The sequence below is a fragment of the Chrysoperla carnea genome, chromosome 3 (assembly GCF_905475395.1).
Source record: "Chrysoperla carnea chromosome 3, inChrCarn1.1, whole genome shotgun sequence".
Classification (NCBI taxonomy): Eukaryota; Metazoa; Arthropoda; class Insecta; order Neuroptera; family Chrysopidae; genus Chrysoperla; species Chrysoperla carnea.
In genome coordinates, this window is record NC_058339.1 from 11701390 (window position 1) to 11726058 (window position 24669).

The window sequence follows — 24669 nt, forward strand, 5'->3', positions numbered from 1 at the left end:
AGATATAAATAGTGATGTGAATAGTGACGAGTTCGTAAATGAGCAACATAGGTAAACTGGGTCTTGTAAACCGTTAGAGATAGAACAAAAGTAAATGTAAAAAATGTTCCCTCTAAAAAATAAACAACTTTTATTTGAATCATTTTTTCGTAAACATTTCTATTACCCCGTGAGAGCACAAATTATATAGTATGTATTATATGGGGATATCAGTTAAGTGCGTGTGACATGTATGCATGTATGTTTGGCTATCTTTCTTTACTTATATGATGTAAAAAGACAAACGATTGCGTAATCAACACTGACTTTACATGGTATTTTAACAATTAACTCATCATAGTTATTAATGATACTGATGCTGATTGACACTGAATATACATAGAAATGGCAGAAAGTTTAAACAGCCCAAAGTCTTAAAAATTGGTTTTTTTTTTTATATTTTTCGAAACAATTTTCCATTTTTTTTACGGTTGCAAACTTACGGCCATTTGTTTGTATATATTGTGTAATTTGTGACTGTCTTATAATATAAATGAGGTAAATAAATATCCTGAAGGAACAAAAATCAAAAATATCGATTTCTATAATCCAGTATATTGGTTCAAAAAGCGTCATTGGAGTACTCCTTTAATAGGTTAATCGTTTTTGTGTTACTTCCTCACAATGAAACGGTCCAATATTTCTAACGGGAAATAGAAAAAAATTCAGGCAAGAGCCTTGAATGACGTCGAGAAAGTATAGAATTCAAACAAAATGGTTATTAATCATGAAAAAGAGTGTAGTCGTATCTCAATAACGATTTTCGACTTAATAGTCTGTCTGTATGTAGAGGTAATTTTAAATATTCGATAAGAGTAGAACATTTTTTTAAAATGACTAATAATAATTTTTGTGTATTTGAAATGATATTTATATATGATATAAAATGGTTGCCGTGGTGGCGTTGTTCATTTGATACGAAAAATAATTTTGAAGGCGATGGGAAATGATTTATGATCGCATTTAAATACATATTTTTGTTTATAAATGTACACTCATTTTGAAGTAATTTGTGTTTTATAAACCATTTATAGTACTTTAATGTAATTAAATTTATTATGAGTAATAGTAGTGTTCATGTCTGATCCACATTAGACGAATTGTAATTCTGTTTAACATAAAAAGAGCACCTTAGTTTTGGGCTAACATGGTGACTTAAGTAGTGACACAAGATGCATACGATTTGTAGTTAGTACCCACCATAATCGATACACATCTCCAAATAGCACGTCTCAAAACATGACGAAGATTTAGTCATTAGTTTTCAAGACATAGAAGTTGTAGTCGCACACATTTGATATTTTTAGAACCATGGATCAAAACGACTTTTATTCTTTGACCAAACAATATTTTTGACAGGAAAAAACTACCGTTCAACTTCAAGTATGGCTTCCAAAAATATTATAAGAAATTTGCTCCGTCTAAAATTCATCATTTGTTGGTGGTTTTTTGAATTCTGGTTCTACAGACACAAACGATACCGAACACTTTGGGGGCACAATAAGGCAATTAGTTTAGAAATTATTATAAATATTTACAGAAATTTACTTTAATTCGTGAAAAAAATATCTGCTGGCAGCTATTTCGGAAAGCGAAATACTAAAACTGAAAAAATATCCCCGTGGAAGACGTACCGAGTTCGTTCAGTTAACGAAAAACCACAAGTGTTTATGATTCATGACGATATTTCTAATCGAATACCCTTCAGAGCCCTATTTCTATTTTAAAGCACTATTTAACTTATTAAAACAATTTCAAACGAAAATATTTTCATGTTTCATACTTTTTAATTTTGCAGTAGGCGAGGTTTTAGTTTTTGAACGTTTCTTTTATGCCATAAATTTTGAAAGCTAATAAAAATTTCATTTGAATTTTCTATGTAGAACAGTTTTGCATTAAATTAATTAATCTAATTGCCTTTTGGGGTAAAAAAGCCTGTATGATATATTTCACTGTAAATGACGTATTAATTATAATAATAAAATTAATTAATTAAAAAATTCATATTCCAATAAACGTATCATAGTATAAGTGAATGAAATAGGAATTGGTTGTTTTTTCATACAGTTTCTGGAAAAAATTATGTCATTAATAATCGATAATCGGAATAAACGGAATACTAGAAAATCAATGCTGAAAGACAGTTGATTTCTTAATTAAAATTAAATTTCTAGCTAATACAAAGATACCAATATACCTATATTCTAAATTCTATTTTCTATATTTTAATAATTCCGGTATCATGACCGTCTCCAATTAAAAGCAGAAATATACAGGTACTAACATGATACCCGAGTTTAAATGTAAAGATCACCGCGTTAAAGCCTTCACGCCCCTTTGTCTCACCTACCCTTTTCCACAACACTCGAAATAGGGACAATAATTTTCTTACACAGAAAAAAGTATATGTACGGGTTTTCAATTTAAAAAAAAAATGAAATAGTCATAACGCATTGACTAAGAAAATCCTGGTTGAACGGATGACCAAAAATTGTGTCTCGTTCATTTAATTTAATATCAGATTGAAATTAATTTAAAATAATTTTATTTTTTTTAGATATTTCTTTATAAATTATAGCTCATGTGTTATTCTGATCTATAAGCAATATTGTTATATAGTTTCATTCAAATCCATTCGGTAGTTTTTGCGTTTAAGCGTAACAAACAAATAAACAAACATCCTTACTTTAACATTTATAATATATGGAGCTGCGAATTGGGATATAATTTGGTGTGACATTTAAAAAATTCGTTATATACCAATTTCTGTTTTCTTTTGAAGTTGTACATACGTGTATGTGTTAAAGTACCTACATCAGTTAAAAAAATTTTGACAAAAGTGACTGACTGGTACTGCGATATGACTCAAAAATTGTAATTAACAAAATATAATAAGGCCATCAAAACAGCAGGTGAAAATTAACAATTTTGCATTACATTTAAATAAAAGTGCGTGTATTTTGCTGACATCATAATTTATGTTATAGAGAAAAAAATTTCACATTATTCACAAAAAAAATAAGGTCATTTATCAATGTTACTGTCACAATTTCAATATTTTTATAGGTTGTACTTGTATGGAAAATTGAATCATAATTTATATAAAATAGGAAACAACAGTTCAACCTACTCAACAAGTTTGTTTTAAATATCACACAAATAAAAATATATTTCACGCAATCATATTTGGTTGAATTGTAGAATTAACTACCTTACATTAACATTTGAATTTATCCAAATGATAGAGAAAATGGAATATAATTTAACGTAATTTTATACATCAACACGTATCAATTGTCTGATTTGTTGAGTGCAAATACCCGTATAAATCAATTTAATTATGACACTCATAATTTATTTGCTTCGATACAAAATTGAAATGTTTAAAGGAATATGATTTACATATTGACTTTATATTTATAATATAGATGGTAAGATTTCACTTTGCAAAATTAAATGATACTAGCTTGGATGCATTTTCAAAGCAATTTCGAAAATTAAACAAGTGTAAGGTAATGTATTCCTCAAGAGAGCATTCTGGGCCTAATTTTACATTTAGATTTTACTACCGAGTTAAACACAATTCCATTCTACAGACATAACTTTTACGTTGTTATCAGATAAAATGCTGTGAAAAAATTGGGACACTTATGCTTTAAAATTCAAATTAAATACAGAAAACAGCGTTCCTTTATTGGTTATTGAAAGTAACTCATTAAACAGAAATTGATAACTCATTTAAAAGAAAAAAAATTTGGAAAACGGTTGACCCTGCAGGTCATCCCTGTAACTTCCCGCTAAGTATCGCGATAACTTTAGAATGAATAAACCGATTTTCACGCGGTTGGTGACATTCGACGCAGTTTTTGAAGCTTCATGAAGAATCTTTAAGTTTCAATTGATAGAACAAAAAATTTTGAGGTTATTCCGAAAAAACGCTTTTTTGAGTTTTCTTTCGTCAACGATAACTCACGAACGAATCAACCGATTTTGACCGGACTGGTGGTGATCGACGTGGTTTTTTGATGTTGAGAGCTGATTAGTTTTTGGAATTGATCGATACAGCCGTTTAAAAGTTATTAAAAAAAAATCACATAAAAAAAAATTTTTTTTTGCAGTTTTTTTGAGATTTCTCGAAATCTATCCAAATAGGTCTCAAAATCTAAGTTTGGTCAAGCCCTTTCGAATGGCACCAACCGCGATCAAATCGGACAAGCCGTTCAAAAGCTATGTGAGGTTTACATACATCCACACACACACACACACACACACAAACACACACACACACACACACATACATACATACAGCCATACAGACACCCTCGCGGAAGTAGTCAGGGAAGCTTCCTGACACCTTAAAACGTCGAGATCTGATGAAAACTCGATTTTGGCAAAACGGGGTGAAAACAATAACTTCCCTATTTTCTAGGCGGGAAGTTAAAAATCTATTTTTCACATTTTAATGAACTATAAACATGTATGGCACTAAACTTAGTATACCTTGATATATTTGACATATACATGGTATAATAAATGACTTAACATTATCCCTGAAGCATATATGATTTAGTTGGGTAAGGCGCTTGTCATGAATCCAAGAGACGCGGCTTCGACTCCTTTAATATGTTTATTATTTAATTAAATTAGTATACAAGAAATTTAGAATAAATAATATATATTTATGGTATAATATATTATAGGACTAAAAATTTATATTATATAAATTATATCTATTTTATATAAATTTAATTATTATCACGTAGGACTGATAATTATTATTATCTATACAACTGATATTTTCGGTGTTTTAATTTATCCATTTTTATCCGAACTTTTTAATTGCATATAAATAAAACTTCTCTTTCTGGAAACATCTTGTATAAAATAAAATAACACCTACGCTCGTATTCTGATAACATATTTGTTGTGCGTGATTTATAAAATAAAACCATTTAGTAAATAAATAACAACAATAATAACAGCACCATAATTGTACAGTAAAAGCACTAAAATTATCACTCATTCCACTTTATTGTATTATGTAACATATATTAGTTACAGTTATTATTATTTAATAACAAGCAAACAATGGAAAATTTTAACAAATTTTATAGTATGTTTCATAAACATCAAGGTCGAACAAAGAGATAAGAGTCTCTCGAAACAATCGTCCAGCAGGTAAGTCTCTATATTTCAAACGCTTAGATAGTTTTTATACCATGTATATATGAAATATACATAGTATATTAAGTTTAGTCCCAAGTTTGTAACGCTTAAAAATAATGATGCTAGGAAAAAAATTTTGTCATAGGTTGTCCGTCCGTCCGTCCGTCTGTGGACACGATAACTCAAAAACGAAAAAAGATATCGAGCTGAAATTTTTACAGCGTACTCAGGACGTAAAAAGTGAGGTCAAGTTCGTAAATGAGCATCATAGGTCAATTGGGTCTTGGGTCCGTAGGACCCATCTTGTAAACCGTTAGAGATATAACAAAAGTTTAAATGTAAAAAATGTTTCTTATCAAAAACTAAACAACTTTTGTTTGGAGCATTTTTTCGTAAACATCACTGTTTACCCGTGAGGGCGCCAATTAGGCGGAAATTTTATAATATGTACTATACTTGATTATCAGTTATGTATGTGTCACATGTTTGTATGTGTAATGTGATAAAGAAATCAACACTGACTATGCATGGTATTTCAACAATTAACTCAGTCAATTGTTTGTTTTCACTTGTTCTATTTGAATTTCTCAGTTTCTGTTTTATTTTAAAGCTTTTTTAATTATTTTATTCTTAGAGAAGCAAAGTTGTTTATTGAAAATTGACCCTACTACTAATACTCTGCTGTTGGTCTGCCTGTTTTCGGGCTGTTTCTCATAAACTGCAATATTTGGAAATTTTAAATTTTAACAGAGTTTGTATTACTTTTGTTGCTATAACGACAAATAATAAAAATAATAAATATATAATAAAAATCCGGAATACTCTATTGGATGAACCTTGTTTGACACAGTGTACAATGTTTAAATATATAGAGATACCAGAACCTATTGGGATCCTTAATTGTTAGCTTTCAATTAGCTGTACATTGTTAATTAAAAGCTGTAGCTGTTGGATATAGAAAACTTGGTTATTATATTGATTTAATCCTATACAGCAAACAAAACTGAATAACAGGTCATCAACATGTATATTTTTAGAACAAACACACCTATCTACCCTATATGTTATATGTTCTATGTTATTATAAAATAACAGTCTGTTTTACCTATTTGCGTCCATCATTGGAAAACACCTATACTCACCAATCTATGGTTTTCAAAAAAATCAAAATAAAATTCCGAAATAATTTTGATTTTTAAAGTGAAAACTTCGTTAAACTATAGGCGCGTTAGACAATATGTAATATATGTATAATAAATAAAATTTGGTAGGATATAATAAATCATATGGTTTTGCGTCAGCAACATGCTATGAATATAGCTACAGATAGAACACCGTAACCTATAATATTAAAATTTTTTCCAACGAACACCTGTGCAAGTTTTTTTTAATTTACTGAGTACGACTTATATTAAATTAATGAAGAAAGTACACGTAAGGGCACAAAAATTTCCATTGATAAAAAACTTCTGAAGGTTAATGATAATTGACCAAACACGTACTTGAGCTGATATCAGAGGCTTGCAGATAGAAGGTGCGGCTATAATCTAAATACTCCTGCTTCATATACAGTTTGGCATCCATCTCGGTAGCCATTTAAAATATATAAATAAGAAGAGTTTCTATGGATGTTCTTATGTATAAGAGAAAGAAAGAGTCTCTAGACAATGTATTGTGAGTATTGCGTGAGTGATGCGACACATAGACGAAGACGTCTGACCAACTTAAGTCGGCTGTCGTCACGTATACACACAAACAACTAATAAATGATATGATTGCGCGATCATCACACAAAATACATTGTCTGAAGACTCTCTCTTTGTCTTATACATAAGAACGACCATAAAAACTGTACTTACTTCCCATATTTTAAATGGCTAACGAAATGGTTTGCAAACTTTATATGATTTACAGACTTCAAATTCGAAGAATGAAGTCACGGGCATAAGTTAGTAGGTAATATATAATGTAAATATTCACCTTACGGTATGTGACCTAACACATATAGCCAGCCATAGCCACTCCACTATCGGATGTAAACATAATAATGTAAAATGCTATAATATAATAACATATAACAAGTGTATTTTTCTCGTGTTATTTGTTAGTTATTTGAATGTAATTATTAACTAGTTAAAAAAACAGCACGCAGAAAAAATAACTATTGACTTGTTTGTGACAACTAATATGTTGGAATATCATTTTAGATATAAAATATTTATGAATCTATGAAACTTTTTATTATACTAACACAATTTACTAGTTAAATTCAAACTTCCTGGAAAAGTTAAGTAAAATTTAAAACAATTCCATTTCAAAAAATAATTTATCATTAATTGTAAATTCATAAAATTTTCTTTTTCTGATAACGTTATACAATACAGACTTTTTGTTTTTGTTTTGATGCCAAAAAACCGGGTTTCTTAAAAAACAGGAAAATTGACTTTTCCGTATAGGTTTTCTGGCGTAAAAAAACTACTTGAAAGTCGTGGCGTTTTTATTCGCAATATTTTATGAAAAAACTAAAAATTTTAATAGGCTCTCCGTTGTTGGTTTGTTAAAACAACAATCTTTGTATAGAAATGATTAACAACTTTCATTATTTGAGTTCAATAGAAAGTTGGTCATTATTGGAAAAAATTTGAACCTTTACAATTTCATCATGTATTCGGTAAAAGAAACTCTTCTGTACTTCCTTGTTTGCATCGATATCGAAAATTTTCGAGTTTTTTATTTAAGTAGAAATATATATTTCAAGTGTCCTTAAATTCATTATATCATGTAAATGAGATATACCAAGGTATACTAAGTTTAGTCCCAAGTTTGTAACGCTTAAAAATATTAATACTTTGAACAAAATTTTGGTCTAGGTGTTCATAAAATCACCTAATTAGTCTATTTCCGGTTGTCTGTCGTCTGTCATCACGATTACTAAAAAACGAAAAGAGATAAGAAGCTGAAACTTGTATAGCGTGCTAAGGACGTAAAAAGTGAGGTCGAGCTCGTAAATGAGCAACTTGTACACCGTTAGATACCCATCTTTTAAACTTGGGATAGAACAAAAGTTTAAATGTAAAAAATAAACAACTTTTGTTTGAAATATTTTTTCGTTAACATCACTGTTTACCCGTGAGTGCGCATATTATGCGCAAATTGTAGTATTATATGGGTATATCAGTTATATGTGTGTGACATGCATGTATATGTAATGTGACAGAGTAATCAACACTGTCTATACATGGTATTTCAACAATTAACTCACGTCAATTCCTTGTTTTCACTTGTTTTAGTTTAGTTTATAAGTATACAAGGATGTAATATGGTGTTTTTTATCAGACAAGATACAATATTCAAATATTTTTGTGTTATCCATAAAATGAGTAAGAAATAAATTATGAATGAAATTAAAAAAAAGTTTTATTTGAATCCATGAGACTATAAAACCGACACCACATTTTTTTTAAAACAATTTTTATATTCTTTTGCATATTTAATTACATATATCTCGTCTAAAAATTTAACAACCAATGTTCCACTATATTTAATGTCCTATATATGTAGTTTTTTATAGTTTTTATTATATCTTTAAATAGTTAAAACTATATAAACGAAATTTTATAAGCCAAACTATTTCATATTAAAAAATTAAAAGAAAGGAAAAAAAACTATGATTAAATTGTTCTTTATGAAAATGGCTTTATGTTTTAGTGACTGTTTTAAAGAAAAAAAAAAGTATATGAAAATTTTACTAGTGTTGAAAAGGTTTTTCACCTTCATTAACACCATAAAACTGATATGCAGATATTATAAGCATAATATATACAGAATATAAAATTAACCGTCAAAAGAAAACCTACAAAAAGAGTAGTAAAAGTAAGGTTAGTTTAAACAGTTAAAGAGTTCCAGTTAAAGTTTTATAGGGTAGTTTTGCAATTTGTACCTACTAATACAAAAATCGGGTACATTTGTTGACTGGTTGAATAGTTTTTGAGATACGGACTAAAATCGATCCAAATATTGCGATATCTCAGAAACTCTGCATCCAATCATTAAATTAACTTGATTTTTATACTTTTTGGATCAAAATTACCCCATCCACTGAGTTGCATCAAATTCCAAAACAATAATTTTTTTCCGATTTTCTCGATTTCAAAGGTACACCTTAAAAAAATTTCAAAAAATCGAAAAATTTTTTTTATCGCCAATTTCGATAAAACTCAGTATATAAGGTAATTTTGACCCAAAAAGTTCAAAAATCGGGTACATTTGTTCACTGGTCGAATAGTTTTTGAGATACGGACTAAAATCGATCCAAATATTGCGATATCTCAAAAACTCTGCATCCAATCATTAAATTAACCTGATTTTTATACTTTTTGGGTCAAAATTACCCCATCCACCGAGTTTCATCAAATTCCAAAGCAAAATTTTTTTTTCGTTTTTCTCGATTTTTTCAAAGGGGTACCCCTTAAAAAAATTCCAAAAAATCGAAAAATATTTTTTATCTCCAATTTCGATAAAACTCGGTATATGAGGTAATTTTGACCCAAAAATCGGGTGCATTTATTCACAGCTCGAATAGTTTTTGAGATACGGACTAAAATCTCACAGACAAATATTGCGATAAAATTCTTGAATCATTCTGTCGTTGTGTATAAAAAAGTAGATAGTCGAATATAACCAAGAATGCATGTTGCCCATAATATTAAATGAACAAGTGGCTAAGTATTAAATACTATGCGAGCTTTTGTTAGTATCCATCTATTCATAGACTAAAAAAATATTGTAGAAGTATTTGAAATTCTTAAATATTTTAATGCACATACTCAAATAAAATCACTGCAAGTTATTATAAAAAGTACCAGTTAATAATATCAACTTCTTTACTTCTTTAAATCTTCTGTTACTTTATTAAAGTACTTAGGAAATAGGAAACTTTTTGAACTTTTCTTTTAAACAATACTTAATGAAGTGATTTTGAACATGTACTTACTTACATTGAAAGTTGAATATCACATGACGACGCGTTGATTGCTCTATTCATTCTTATTGTTTCCGGTATATGAAATATATCAGAGTCTGTCCGTACGTCTATTCGTGAACAAAATATCTCAAAATCGATAAGAGATATCGAGATGAAATGTTTATGAAGTGCTCAGGACGTAAAAGTGAGTTTGGATACGTAAATGAGCAACATAAGTAAACTTGATTTGTGGCCAACTGGAAGAGTTACATTTTATAAGTGATATGTAATAACTAATATATAAGTACCTGGATGACCGAGGTGGACTCGAAGCTCCTCCCAATTAAAATAATAATAGTATTACTACTCGCTAAAAGATAGCAGTAAGAGTAACCTTTTTCAGTTTTCCTGAAAACACGTATAAAACAACATTTTCTAAATATAAAACCTAGCTAGATCGATTTTTCGCTCCAAAAAACATTTGCATACGAATTTTCATGAAAATTGTTGAAGCCGTTTCCGAAATTGATGAATTTATAAGCTAACTGCCATTTAAGTTTTAATATCTTTTTGAACAAAAATTCCATAAATTTACAAAGTAACATCTAACAGGAACAGCATGTACCTGACATTTTCCATGAAACATTTCATAACGAAGCGTTTATATGCATAAAATAGGTAAAATACATATCTGTTAATAATGGCTGCTTAAAACATATTTTCATTTTATTACAGTTTCAAAATGAAAAAAAATAAAAATTTTAATGAGCAAAGTACAAAACTTGTATGGTTATTCTATTGGTAAGTATAGAAAATATAATGAAAAAAGATATTCTTTCCTAAGTCGATAGTTTCATAGAATCAGATATATAAGTACTATGCATTATAACATGCGAACCATAATAGCATTCTTATTCACGAAAGCAAGGTAATTTTTGTAAAGCTTTATTCTCACGGTGTTGATTACTTTGAACTATGTTACATATTTTTATTATTAAATTAAATTTTTACGTTTGTTTCAAATTTTTGTTTACTTTATATAAGTCAAAGTCTCTCATATATGATATTTTAAACAGCTTTTTCTATCTCAACATATTATACCACTTAACATATGAAGGTGAGACTGTACACTTCAATGAGAAACGCATATTGTGTATTTAATTTTGAACAAAAAGAAAGATATGAAAAAATTACACAGAAGCTGCGACTCAAACCACGGTTCCGTAGATATCTGGTCTACATTTTGAAGTGACTTATACTGTGAGTTCGAAAACATATCTTTATTTGAAAATTTATTCATAAGCAAATTTCTGAAGGCATAAGCTGTGACGGTGGAATTTTGGAAACATTTCTTCAAATAAAATGTAAAATTGCAAGATATTGGGATACCGACGAAAGATATATTCCCGTTCTGACATATAAAAAATCGTTAAAAAAAAAAAGTTAAATGTAAAAAAACTATACCGCACAAGAGCCATTTTCGATTACCAACAACCGGTAGACTTCATCATAAATTATTTAAGACACACATCACTGTTAGCGGTATGTTTTTTCTCTATTATCAAGTTAATGTAAGCTGTTAAAGATTATAACGGTAACTGCTAATCTAACTTTGCTTGCGTTCTGCACTATTCAAACCTTGAATTTCAAAATCACGAGTAAAAGGAATTTAAAAAAAAAAACTTTAATTATTATTATTATGTTGGCACTAAACTGGGATGTGAAGAACATGATAAGGTTATTGAGGATACTTTTGTAATACTACTATTATCTTACAAATGAAGCTTTATTAAACATACTCTACGTGTAGTCAAACATGTAGAATATATACGTGTAAGGTAGATAAAATAATCTACTTTACTTAATTTTTCTTTGATAAATGCAATTAAAATAGCATAACAAGTAAAAGAACGTAATAATATGCAGAATATAATGTGTTTCAGAAAGAGATATTGTAGCTTGAGCCTTTGTAGCTTTTGTCACAGTGCCTATTAAAAACTAAAAACCCGACGACTAGAGCTTTCGCCACTAGAGTCACATTGCTCATAACCAGCGGACGATCAAGACGCTTCCAACAAACATACTTAAGAAGTTATGAGAAAACAGATGAACAACAAACATACATTCATACATACGTACCTACCGGTCGAGCACATAAACCTCGCCACCGTCGAGGAAAGAATAAAAATTATAATAATTCATAATATTTTTAAAATTTACAGTTAGTTAAATGGTTAAGATTTTCTTCTAGCATACAAATAAATATATAAATATACTTAAAAGGTTTCTTAGCATTATTTTTAATATAAAATTATTGAGTTTTCTGTACGTGTATAATACCTAACAATCGTAATTTTTTTAATTAAAATATTAGTATTGTTTTTAATTAATTTATTTTTGCTTCTGTGTATATAATCCTTATATTTAATTCATACCGCAATTTTGTTTTAATAACGCCACGGCATGGAGAAATGATAAAATTCCATGGAAATATGATAAAATATTATAGAGAGATAACAATTGATTTATTTCTAAAAGAAGTGTACAGTGCAGCGTGATTCTGATTGGCCTTCAATCTCAAAGGATATAATGACGACACAAGTACCCATTTTATTTATAATAATTTAAGTAAATATAACACAAATAAAAAACAAATATTATAGCATCGAGCAATGAGGATAAAAATCTACAGAAAATAAAATATAAAAGTTATATGTCACGAAAATATTTTTTTTATATAAAAGTTATATTTTTTATTAAGTTATATTTTATTTGTAAACAAATAAATTCATCAATTAAAAACTCATGCATGTTAATTTTTAGAATTGTATTAATAACTTTTGTACATAAAGTCAATATGAAACGATTGCAAAAAATTATTTTATGTAATCAACCTCTGTGTACGGATAACATGAAATATAGGGTACCTCATTTTAATTTCCTCATCTTAATATTTCTAGAAGTGTTTTTCAAGCTGATGTATCTCTTAAAGTGGCCAAAAAATCAACTCGTGAAAAAAATTACAAACGTCTTTTGCTCGCCAAAAGTTTTCAAATATCTAATGAAACCATAACCAACCTGTGCATTTAACAGTGGATTTTGTTATCAGTTAAAATTTCTTGAAACTCTAGATACAATAGGATATGGTCATCATTATTAAAGGTAAGATGGGAGGAACCGTCTAAAACTATTTATACAAGCTACATAAATTGATCAAAGTAAAAGTTGGCGATTTCTGAATAAAATCTATAAATAAATTTTTTTTGAGCAATTGACATACGTGTTCCAGGGATTCAAGTGCCTTGACTTTTGATTTTGTTCTATATATCTTCCTTTTCTCTTAATTCCTTCTTTCGGTAACTCTTTTCTATGCATGTTAAATAATAGCAGTTTTTTTGTATACACAAGCCCTTTTAACGACTCCATCCCAAATACTCTTTTATTTATTTTAACCATCTTTTACAAATGTTGGGAAAGTGAGTTATTTTGTGAACGAATTCGGTTAATTTTCACCCTACGAAAATAGTTTTTCCCGCTTTCATCAATGCATTGAAGTTAAAGGTCGCTTATAATTTTTATAATTAACGGCTTGTCTAAAATAAGTCGCAAATGACAAATTTCAAACATTTTGTGATTATTCTCGTGGTCTATACGTTATATCGTTAGTTTTCTATAAGAAAATCATCACATAAAAGTTGAAAAAAACATTTATATAGAATTTAAGTATGAAAAATTGTTTCTACTTTGTGAAAATCATGTAAAAATTTAGAAAATTTTGTTTCGTGTCTACAAATATTGTTTTATTTCTACTCATGACTATATTATTTTATTAGTCCACTCACGGCTAACATTTTTTTATCATGATTAGTTTCGTTTTTATAACAAAATTAGAAAACATACTCATCAAATAAACATATAAATGAAAATTAGTATTTGTTTTATTTAATTTTATTATTTAAATTCACATTTAGCTCACAATAATTTAATTATCTGTATATAAACATGTAATACTCATGTTTTTCTAACATGTATTCGTTGTGTGCGTAGTCATGGTAGGGATAATAAAATCGATGCCAGCGCTTTAAGTGAAAAATTTTGGAGATAAAGTGGGCTGTTATGACTAATTTGCAATTATTTACATGTTAATGATATAGAAACTGTCAAATTAAAATGATTGAAAAACACTAATTAATTAAACTTAATGCATTAAAAATTGTGAAAATAAGAAATCAAATTGTACAAATATTATTTTTCAAATGTTAATTATCGTAATTATTTATTTAAATTTGTGAAACAAGAATATTAAATTTTAAATGTAAGTTTTCAATGCAATCCACACAATTATATATGCATCCATTAATTCTATAATTAAAGTAGTGTATCGTTGTCATGGAAACGAAATTCACGCTCGGAGCGAATACAATAAATTCATATATCGGTAGATTTTTTTTTACTGTAAAATTAATTTTATATGCTTTGTATAATAACTATTTAATTTGATGTATTTCTTAATGAATAAAATTAATTTTGACCATCTACCTTGTATCGGTTATAAAAGTTCAAGGTCAAAGGTCGCGAAAATCAGTGTTTTGTGAATATATCGTTTCTTTTGCTTTCAATCGTATTTGACATTTATTACAAAATAATAAATTTTGCCTGAAATTTTTTTTGGATGTTAAACCGTAATTGAAATAGAGGACGCAGAAGATGGAGAGCTTAGCTTAAGGTAGTTCCAGCATGAAATCACTTTTCGACAGATTTGGCCGAATTTTTTTTCTCGGGTTTATAATAGTTTTATTTATGAATTCCTAAAATTTCATAATTTTTGGCCGTTTAGATCGCGAGATATTTAAAGACAAAGTTCGCGATTTTGAGGGTCATGTCCCATTTAAAGCATGTAAAATGTCCGGTCTCTCCAACTATTTTTTATGATATTATTGTATATTGAAGAAAAAGTAGAAAAAAATGTTTATACAATACAATTCTAAAAAAAAAAATTTAGAAATTAATTTTCACTTTCGAGATATTAATTTTGACGTAAATTGATCGAAATTGGGACGTTGGCATAATTATTTCCCATTTTAAACGGTCAAAATTTCTGAAACTTTGGGAATTAATAGTAAGCATTATTAAATTCTTAAATTTAATTTTTCGTTAAATTATGTCGAAAAAAATTTTAACCATAGCTTTAGCATAGGAACTGCAGATACCATGCTGGAAATACCTTAACGTACTTCAGTGCTGGGTCAATATTTATAAATATAAGGTATTGTGGTATTTAGTGTTAATTGTGGAAAAACCACGCATAATAGACTTGGATTCACGGTTGACCCTGTCGATTATACGGTTATTTCATTTTATTATTGATGAAATACTACTTAAATAATTACTTGATACCTTATATTTATTTATAAACATTGACTCAGCACTGAAGTACGTTATGCTGAGCTGATTTTTGCGACCTTTGACTTTGAATATCTAAGGATGTGCACGCGTGATCATATGAGACTTTTGTTAATATTCCGTTAGATTCCGAGGTGAAACCCTAAGATGATGGAGTAATTAAAGATTTTTTAAGGTTGTCAACTATATAGAAACGAAATTCAGGAGAGTAAATAATGTCGAACTATCGATTTAATTTTTTATTAGTTCTTCTAACAAAGAAGTTGCAATGTTATGAGCAAATCAAGGAATGCAGTTTGAGGCTTCTTTTCAACATGACGAGACGATGTGAACAGAGAATTTCGATTGATCTCGTGTTTGGCAACCTTGTTTTTTTTTTTAAATTTAAAATGTCACTCAGATAAGGAAAGACTCAATTTAGAAATATTCAAATAAAAACTTTACAATACGCTTATAAAAATTTTAACAACGCACAAATAAATAAACATAGCAACGTACAAACGTAAACACAAATACGTTCAAAGCCCAGGTAGGTATTGATGGAACAGAACATGTAAATAAAAAACCAATTTACTTAAGTGCTGTCTGTGGGTCGTAAAATAAATAGGTACGTATCTGACCATGTAATAGATCGATCATGAATTTTTGATAGTATCGCAATGTTACCATAAAAAAAACAAATTCCTTAAGTTTTATTATACTTTTTGTGTAATTTTAAGTTGATAATAATTGCTATTGGTATTATAGGAAAAAACATTGCATGCATATAAATTATATCCTAATATGGCTATAAGTAGTCACACTATTGTAAAGGTATACGGTATTAGGATTCCGTTCCTAATAGCATGTGCAAATAATTCAATTTTTTTACTTTTTATGGTAACATTGTCGCCCTATTAGCTCAGTTGGTTAAGGCATAACCAATTCCGCCCGCGGAAGGAGGTGTACTCAACCTCTGAAATTGAGGAGCTGATAAATGAAATTATCAGCGGAAAGGCGGTAAAACACATATATGGTATCGCAATGGGCTTTATAGCCTAAGTGAGTCCTCCTTGGGCAGCCAATATAACCTAACATAACCTATGGTAACATTCATTTCCAATCATTGATGCAACAGATGTAAGAGATAATGTGTCGAAACTAATTTCTTTTTTTCAAAACCGTTCAAATCGTTATAATTTATTGGTGCGCCCATCTATTCTGAAAATATTAATGTTTTATCCCGTAAGATTCATTCTCTAATAAATAAACTCTTTTTTAACCCCCGAACTAAAAAAAGGGGTGTTATAAGTTTGATCGCTATCTTTGTGTGCCATTCTGTCGGTTTGTCTATGGAATCGTAGACCCTAAACGGATGAACCGAGTTTGATTTTGTTGGTTTCGTTTTAAAGGTAGCCTCATGAAGAGTGTTCTTAGCTACGTTTCAAGTACGAGTTTAGGGTTCAGTACCCGAAAAAAGTAAAAAATAAAATTGGCGATGATCTTCAAAATCAACTCTATTTGGAAAAAGCTTTAAGGAAAAGGATAAATTTATGGAGAGTGTTCTTAGATGTGTTTCAAGTGCGAGTTTAAATTTGTCGGGGGTTTTTTAAAATTTTGTAAATTTCGTTGGTCACTTACTCCTGTTCTATGCCTAAAGCAATATGACACACACTATTTCTAACTATGTATTATTTGCGCTCCGGTTTGTTCGGAAACATTTAGCTATACGAATATGTTTTCGAACCCTTAATGTGATAAATAGCGTTATACCTGTCGATTATAATTTTATAAATAGAAAACAGGATTTGTACTACTTATACCAGCCAACAAGAAAATAAAGGTCACGTTTAAATGATGACTACATTAAAATCGTTTAAAATATTCAAATACCACAAGACTTATATAAAATGGTTTAAAAATAAACACCGGTTATAGGTTAATCAGTCTGAACGATATTTAAAATAAGCCTATATACCTTTTTTTTTTAATAATATCCACTAGAAAAACTACAATCACTTGACTTTTAGAAATTTTTTTTCAATTTTACCATTTTATGTTATCACCTTTTATTTATATTCGCAATTTCAATTTAATAAATAATTTTAACAGAGCGTATAAACATTTTGAATTCCACTTTTACTGTGCGTATATATTTTGTATTTTTTACATTAACTTATCGTATTTTATTAAAAAAGTAGAATTTATGGTCAAAAATAGCATGATTTTCGGAATACATGACGGAATCCTTGTAATCTGAAATCGGATTCGTATTCAGAGAAAAGTACTAACTACGCCCTTTTATTTCGTAATTTGCTTTTCGCTCATAACTTTATATCCTCTAGAGGGTGCCATATTCAATTGAATATGTCGTCACATAGCCTAAAACTAGCGGATGATCAAGACGCTTTTAACGATACCATATTTGTCAAGGTATGACAAGTTGCTTCGAAGCTAGAAGGGAACAGACGAAAATACATTCATTTTCAACTATTTTGCTGTTATGATTTCGTGATAAAGTATAACAATATATATAGTTTTGAAAAATGCAAGTTACGCCTTTTCATTTAATACCAAAAAACATATCATTAAATCGAAATTTATTTTTCGGTCATTACTTTATGTCTTCTAGCGGGCGCCATATTCAATTTAATGTCACACAGTCTATAACCAGCGGACAATCAAGACGCTTTTAACGATACCTCCTTTGTTAAATTATGATATGTAATTTAGAAGCTAGATGAGAACAGATGAACATACATACATACATACCGGTCAAACACATTACCCTTGCCATACTATAGTCGGGCGTAAAAAATAGCACGATTTTTCAAAAAGTTGATAGAATCCATGTAATCTGACATCAGATCCGTATTCAGAGACTACAAATATTTACTAGAAAATAAATTTTAAAAAATTTGAGAAGAAAATTTGGCTGAATGTTCCTCAAGGTCATGTAAACACGTTACAAAAAGTGTCGGTTGAGAAAAATCGGTGCTATTTCCCAACTTTTTCCCTGCATATCGACTTATTGACTGTACTAAAGTTATAACTACGATTTTCGATGTATTAAAACAATAATTTAATTGTAATTTAATCAGACAATTTACATCGAATTTTTGAAATGAATTTTAACCAAACTCTGTCAAAACAATTAGTTATTAATTATCAGTATAAATATAAATTATCAAGTATCTACTCTACCATATACAAACGTTATTGTGATTTATTAATAAATAGATAAATAATAAAGAAATAAATATTAATGTCAAATATGAAACCGTAAAATAATTATATTGACATTTATAATTATTATTATTATAAACAATGACAAATATGTATAATATTATTTATTAATGGTATAGATATAATTATGAATATAAGTACCTATGCAGGAGCAACAATTATAGTCCGTAGACCCATGCTCAAAAAACTTACTGCTTAAATCATCGAGGAGACTTTGTGTGTCTTCTCTTTATGTTCTGGGTAGCGTATTACATAAAAGAAATTATCGGTAATGAAGCATTTTTTGGGACTATGTTCCTTATCGCACGATATTTGCTTTCTGTTTGGGAGCTAAATCCAAAAAAAACTACAGCATACACCAAAATCCGAGATTTAGGTTTCCTAAGAAAGAACTTTTTCAATCAATTCAGATTGCCATGAATTTTGAGAAAATGCAAAAATTTGTTTATACCTGTCAATTTGTGTTTGTTTGTCAAAGTTTTATGTTTTATCATTTTAAAAAATTGAGTTGTGAAAGTTATCAAAAGCTAAAGAAAACAGATATAATTTAAAGGAAGTACAATGTAATTTTATGTCATGTTATGTTATGATAATTATCCTAATCAAACCAAACGTAATGTACTCACATTTTGGGTTGACTACTAAACCAGGAATATGTCCTTTTTAAACTAATACTATAATCATTTCATACAGTAAAAACTAAAAGTAGCTATAAAATTAAATTCTGTAAAGAATCAAACAAGTATTTGACTTCTAAAAATAATACCTTAAATTTTCAGAAAAATATCTTCTAAATAAAATGTACCAAGGTATGAAAAGAATATTGTTCCACCCGGGTGTCCCGCGATACTTCTCAATCTTTTTTTCACGGAGTGGGAAATTTTTCTCTGCGCTTCAAGCTTCAAACAGAGTAATATCTGCTATTTAATTTAGTAGGGTGTTCGTTAACCGACACTCAGAAAAATGTAACTTCCCAAGCGGTGGCCAATAGAGAAAGTTGATTTTTTATATGTAATTCGATTGTCCTGTTAGAATAATAAAAAATAAGCGGATATTTTTCAAATTAAAGGTAGGGGTGCAATCAATTTATGGTATTTCGTGGAGAAAAAGAACACACATAACAAATTTCAACGATGATTAAATCAGAAAATTTTTTAGCCGTGGGTCTGCGGACTAATATAATGTATGCACAAAAGTAATTAATGACATTGTTTATTTTAATATGGTTTACGTATATACCGTGTGTTTATTGGTATGCTAAAGCATATACTTGCAAGAGAAATTTTTACCGTTATTGATTTCCAGGAACTTTATTTATCATGGTTTACAATTATCGAGTATATTCAGATATGTCCATTTCCGGTTATCCGTGTCTCTGTCTATCCGTCTGTTTGTCAGAACGACAAAAACGAAAAGAGGTATATCAAGCTTAAATTATCATAGCGGGCTGAGGAAGTTAGAAGTGAGTTTGAGTTCGTAAATGGGCAACATGGGTTAATTAGGTTATATATATATATATATATATATATATATATATATATAATGTATATATATATATATATATATATATATATATACAATGATGCTTACTAAGAATTGTTTCAAACAAAAGTGGTTTATTTTTTTATAAGGAACATTTTATATATATACATATATATAAAATGTTCCTTATAAAAAAATAAACCACTTTTGTTTGAAACAATTCTTAGTAAGCATCATTGTTTCCCCGTGAGGGTGAAAATAAGCAGGTGGCTTCAACTATAAGTTGTTTGAAAGATTCTTAAAAAAAGATTTCAGCGTTACGTATTTACCAAAAGTTATTTTAAATACGCTGCAAATACTCTGAGCAGGAATGTAGTAAAATTGAACACTGAGTGTACATTGATGAATCAACAAATCATTCAATCGTTAAAAGTCATTCAATCAAGTTTATGTTGTCAGAAATTTTCCAACATTTCTATGACAAAATATAACAGATTTTAATTAATCAATGTTGTTCATTCAACAACTTTCATGTGTGTTTAATAATTATTCTGTTGTATACTGACAAAGAACTGTAGCATGCATAATATTAAATTCAATATTATCTATATTTAATACTACAGGGTTATTTTAAATGATTGATCACATTTGGCAGCCTTACACAGTCAAAACAAATACCAGATTGAAGTTCACGCGCTTTCAAATGAGTCATTTGTTGCCAAAAGTCGTTTGAACGGTGAAAAATAGAACTTTTTGGGCAAGATCTTCCACAGTTGTTAGTTCTTATTAATATTTATAATCCTTCGGGATAGAAAGTTTAAAAAATGCCACAGAATTAAAGGCAAAATTTCGACCGAAATAAAATATCAGAAATCAGAAAGAAATTGTTAATTTTTGGCCCTTGATAAGTTTATAACAATTGAACAATCAAAGATAAAAAAACGCAAGTAATCTTAGACGACGTATTTTGTCAAAAAGCTAGATTTTTTGGCTCAAAAAGTCGAAAAACTTTAAAACAATGAAAATTGATAAAAATCATTATTTTTCAGCGCATTTTTTATATAAAAATCGTCAATAAATTGGCCGTTTTTCTTTTCTGTCGAAAATCGATAATTTTGATTTTACAACGATTCGGTTACTATGAAATTGACCCTTATAAAATAGATATTATTTTTGCATATATATAAATAAAATTTGTATGACTTACCTTCAAGTCCAGCGAAGGCTTCTTCATCGACAACGGAAATTGAATTCCCTTCCATTTCTAACGAATTCAACAATGTTAGATGAGAAAATACTCGTGGTGGTATTTCCCGCAAATGATTATGAGCCAAACCAAGTGAGTCCAAATTTCTCAAACCTTTTGAATAAAAGATATACACGTTTGTTAATATTTTAAGAAATGTGTTTATGCTTAAAGCAAACAATTACCTTCAAAATCACCTTCTTCAATTTTAGAAATTTGATTTTCTTGCATTTCTAACTTCTTCAAATTTTCAAGAACGGATAATGCTTTCTGTGGTACGCTTGTTAAATCGTTTCCTCCAAGATTTAAACGTTTTAATTTTCTAGAAAAAAATAAAATGTAGTGATCCACGTACACAACCAAAAAAAAATTAACAAACTAAACTCGACAGGAATAACTTGACAAAATTAATATCGAATTGGAAAAGAAACGCACTTTGAGAGTGACAGTACCGTCAGTGTAGTAGCATTTGTGTAGTTTCAAGAATTTTAAATCTCTTATTCTCTGCCGAATAATCTATTAAAATTGAAATCCGAGTTTTAATCGGTGTATCGAAATAAATACCGTATAAACCAATTTTTCAAATTTAGGACAAAATCAATTCTCAATTTAGTTGGGTTGAGTCGACATGATTTGAGTTATCAAGAACTGGCGATTAACAGCGATATTTGAACATATGCTTTGTCAAAGAGAAAGAGTAAAATTATAAATACAGATAATACTTACTTTTCCAAACCTCGAAACGCGTCTGAATCAATGTTGACCAATTTATTTTCATACAATGTTAATATTTCTAACGTATCTAAACCTTCGAATGCTCTTGAATGTATGGCTGAGACACGATTATGATTCATGTTTAATATTAGCAAGTGATGTAGATTTTTAAATGCTACAGATGGTACAGAGCTTAACGAGTTTTGAGATACATCCAATTGTGTTAGTCCTTTACCTGTAAGAAGAAAAAACAAGTTTTTTATAAAATAATTTATGCAGAAAAAGGTTTCAAACTTTTAATTGGTAAAGTACAAACCGAAATCCATGCGTTAAATAAAATCTGAATAGAAAGAACAACAAGCCCGGGGCCCATTATTGGAAAGATTTGAGTCGGTGTAGATTTTATTGGGACCCAACTGTTAAAGTTGCTATGTAAAATACTGGACTAGTTGATTTCTTTTCGGCATCGGTTACCCTAATTTTTTTTTATATTACAATTGGTGGACATTGATTTTTTAACCTTTCTACGAGCTTGTAAAAACATGGGTAATCATATAAATTGATAAATATTCATTTTTGTGCGTATAATAAATAATTCGACTACAATGATAAAATATATCAGATTAAAAACGTGTATTACTTGGGTATCGGCAATTACAAATCGAAAATATATATTCAAGCCAATTCTTTTCCCATTTTATTTACGGTATGAAATTAATATATAGCTGTTTACTGAATAACGTTTGTACCCGAGCTCACTGAATTGAAAATAATACGATATATGGCTGTTTTCTGTACAGAGTGCCTGTAGGTAAAGTGTTGTACCTTCATATCAATGTAATTCAGTTTCTTGAAAGATATTGCTATCTACAAAGCAGCGAACAATTGAAGAACCATTTACTGATCAGAAAATAAGCAGCCGATAGAATGGTTATCCATGTGTTTTTGTTATCAACAAAAATAGAAATAACATTTTCTAGTGTTTAATATTTATTTTATTTACAAATTATCTCTAATGTTATATGTTTCGAGTCACATTTTATCTAAATTACTATTTATTTTGTTCAGTCATATTTTCATTTTCAGGAAATAAAGTTTGGAAATACTTTTAAAAGTCATCATCAAAGTTGAAATAAGGATACAAATAATTTCAACCCTAAATCTACTCTGCTCTTGCATCCTTTATATGGACGGAGACGCATATGTTTACTTTCTATTAAAAACGTTTTTTTAAATTTGTTTTCAAGTGAAAATTAGCCAGCCTGTGACTTTCAAATTGACCAGTCTTCACCTGCAATTTTACCAATAAGGACAGTTTAGATCCGTTGTTATGCTTTATTTAAAAGTATATCGTGATTCAAGGTACCACAGCTTCTCATGTACACGCTACAACATAATACTTGTAGTAAAATAAATTTATTAAGATTTATGATGTTTTTATGTGTTCAGAGGGATATGTTGTAGAGAAAAAGGCTGATGTTGGTTTGTAATACAGGCATGTCCTTATATTACACTTGTTTGTTTATTCAAAAGCATCTACATATAAATAATAACTCTTTTTTATATATACAGTGAAAGCTCAATTCAATAATTTTTAAATGACTTCCTCTAGCAAATGATTAGTAGCCCAGCACTCGCGTCAACCGTTTGGTGATCACTAAACGCGTGTATGAGCACAATCGTGGGGGCACAAATTTAAAAAATATATTTTTTAAATTTCGAAGGTAACTTATGTTATAGCTTGATATAATTCAAGACTAAAAGTAAGAATTAAATTTTTCAATATCTGTTGTAATTTTCAAAATATCGAAAATTGATCACCAAATGGATGACAGCGCTTTTGACAGAATAAAAAAGGTTTAAAATTTAATTATATTTTATGGCAAGAAAGCGTGTTAATTTTACCAGAATATAATTAAGAAAATCAACATTTTGAAGTGCTTTTTCAAACATAGAAGAATACTTTATTATCGTCCCCACAAATTACAGCATTATTTTTTACAAATAAAAGATTTTCATTATGCAAACATAATGTTTTATATATCGTTCACTAAATTTATAAATTATCATCTATATAATTCACCTACAACCTAGCCCTATTTTATGGTTACAGGCTACATAAAGACTCACATAGTGTTATAAAATGTATAGGAATACATATAAATTCATTCGATAAAGATATGCACGTGCCAGTAAATGTCACGTGAGTTTTTGGTACAAATAATATCTGTAGTTTAACCACAAATAGCTTTAAGTACTTAGTATATAAGAGAACCGTAAAATATTTTCCATTCTATTAAATGGCATAATTAGTAGAAAATAAATTTGTTTCGAATCAAGAGAATTATCTTGTACCTTATCGATCGACTTTATCAACAAAGGTATTGGAAACTTTCGATTTATCGTTGTGTGCGTAGTCATGGTAGGGACA

General features: G+C 28.9%; 1 protein-coding gene across 1 annotated transcript in view; it reads right to left on the reverse strand.

The window, feature by feature from the left end:
* LOC123294979 (protein slit-like) overlaps positions 1-24669 on the reverse strand; it is a 47762-nt gene that overhangs the window by 19264 nt on the left and 3829 nt on the right. Inside the window, exons 2-4 of the mRNA XM_044876168.1 lie at positions 22251-22473; positions 21710-21846; positions 21486-21638 (exon numbers count right to left, since the gene is read on the reverse strand). Coding sequence (XP_044732103.1) covers positions 21486-21638; positions 21710-21846; positions 22251-22473 — 513 coding nt within the window. The remainder of the gene's footprint in view (positions 1-21485; positions 21639-21709; positions 21847-22250; positions 22474-24669) is intronic.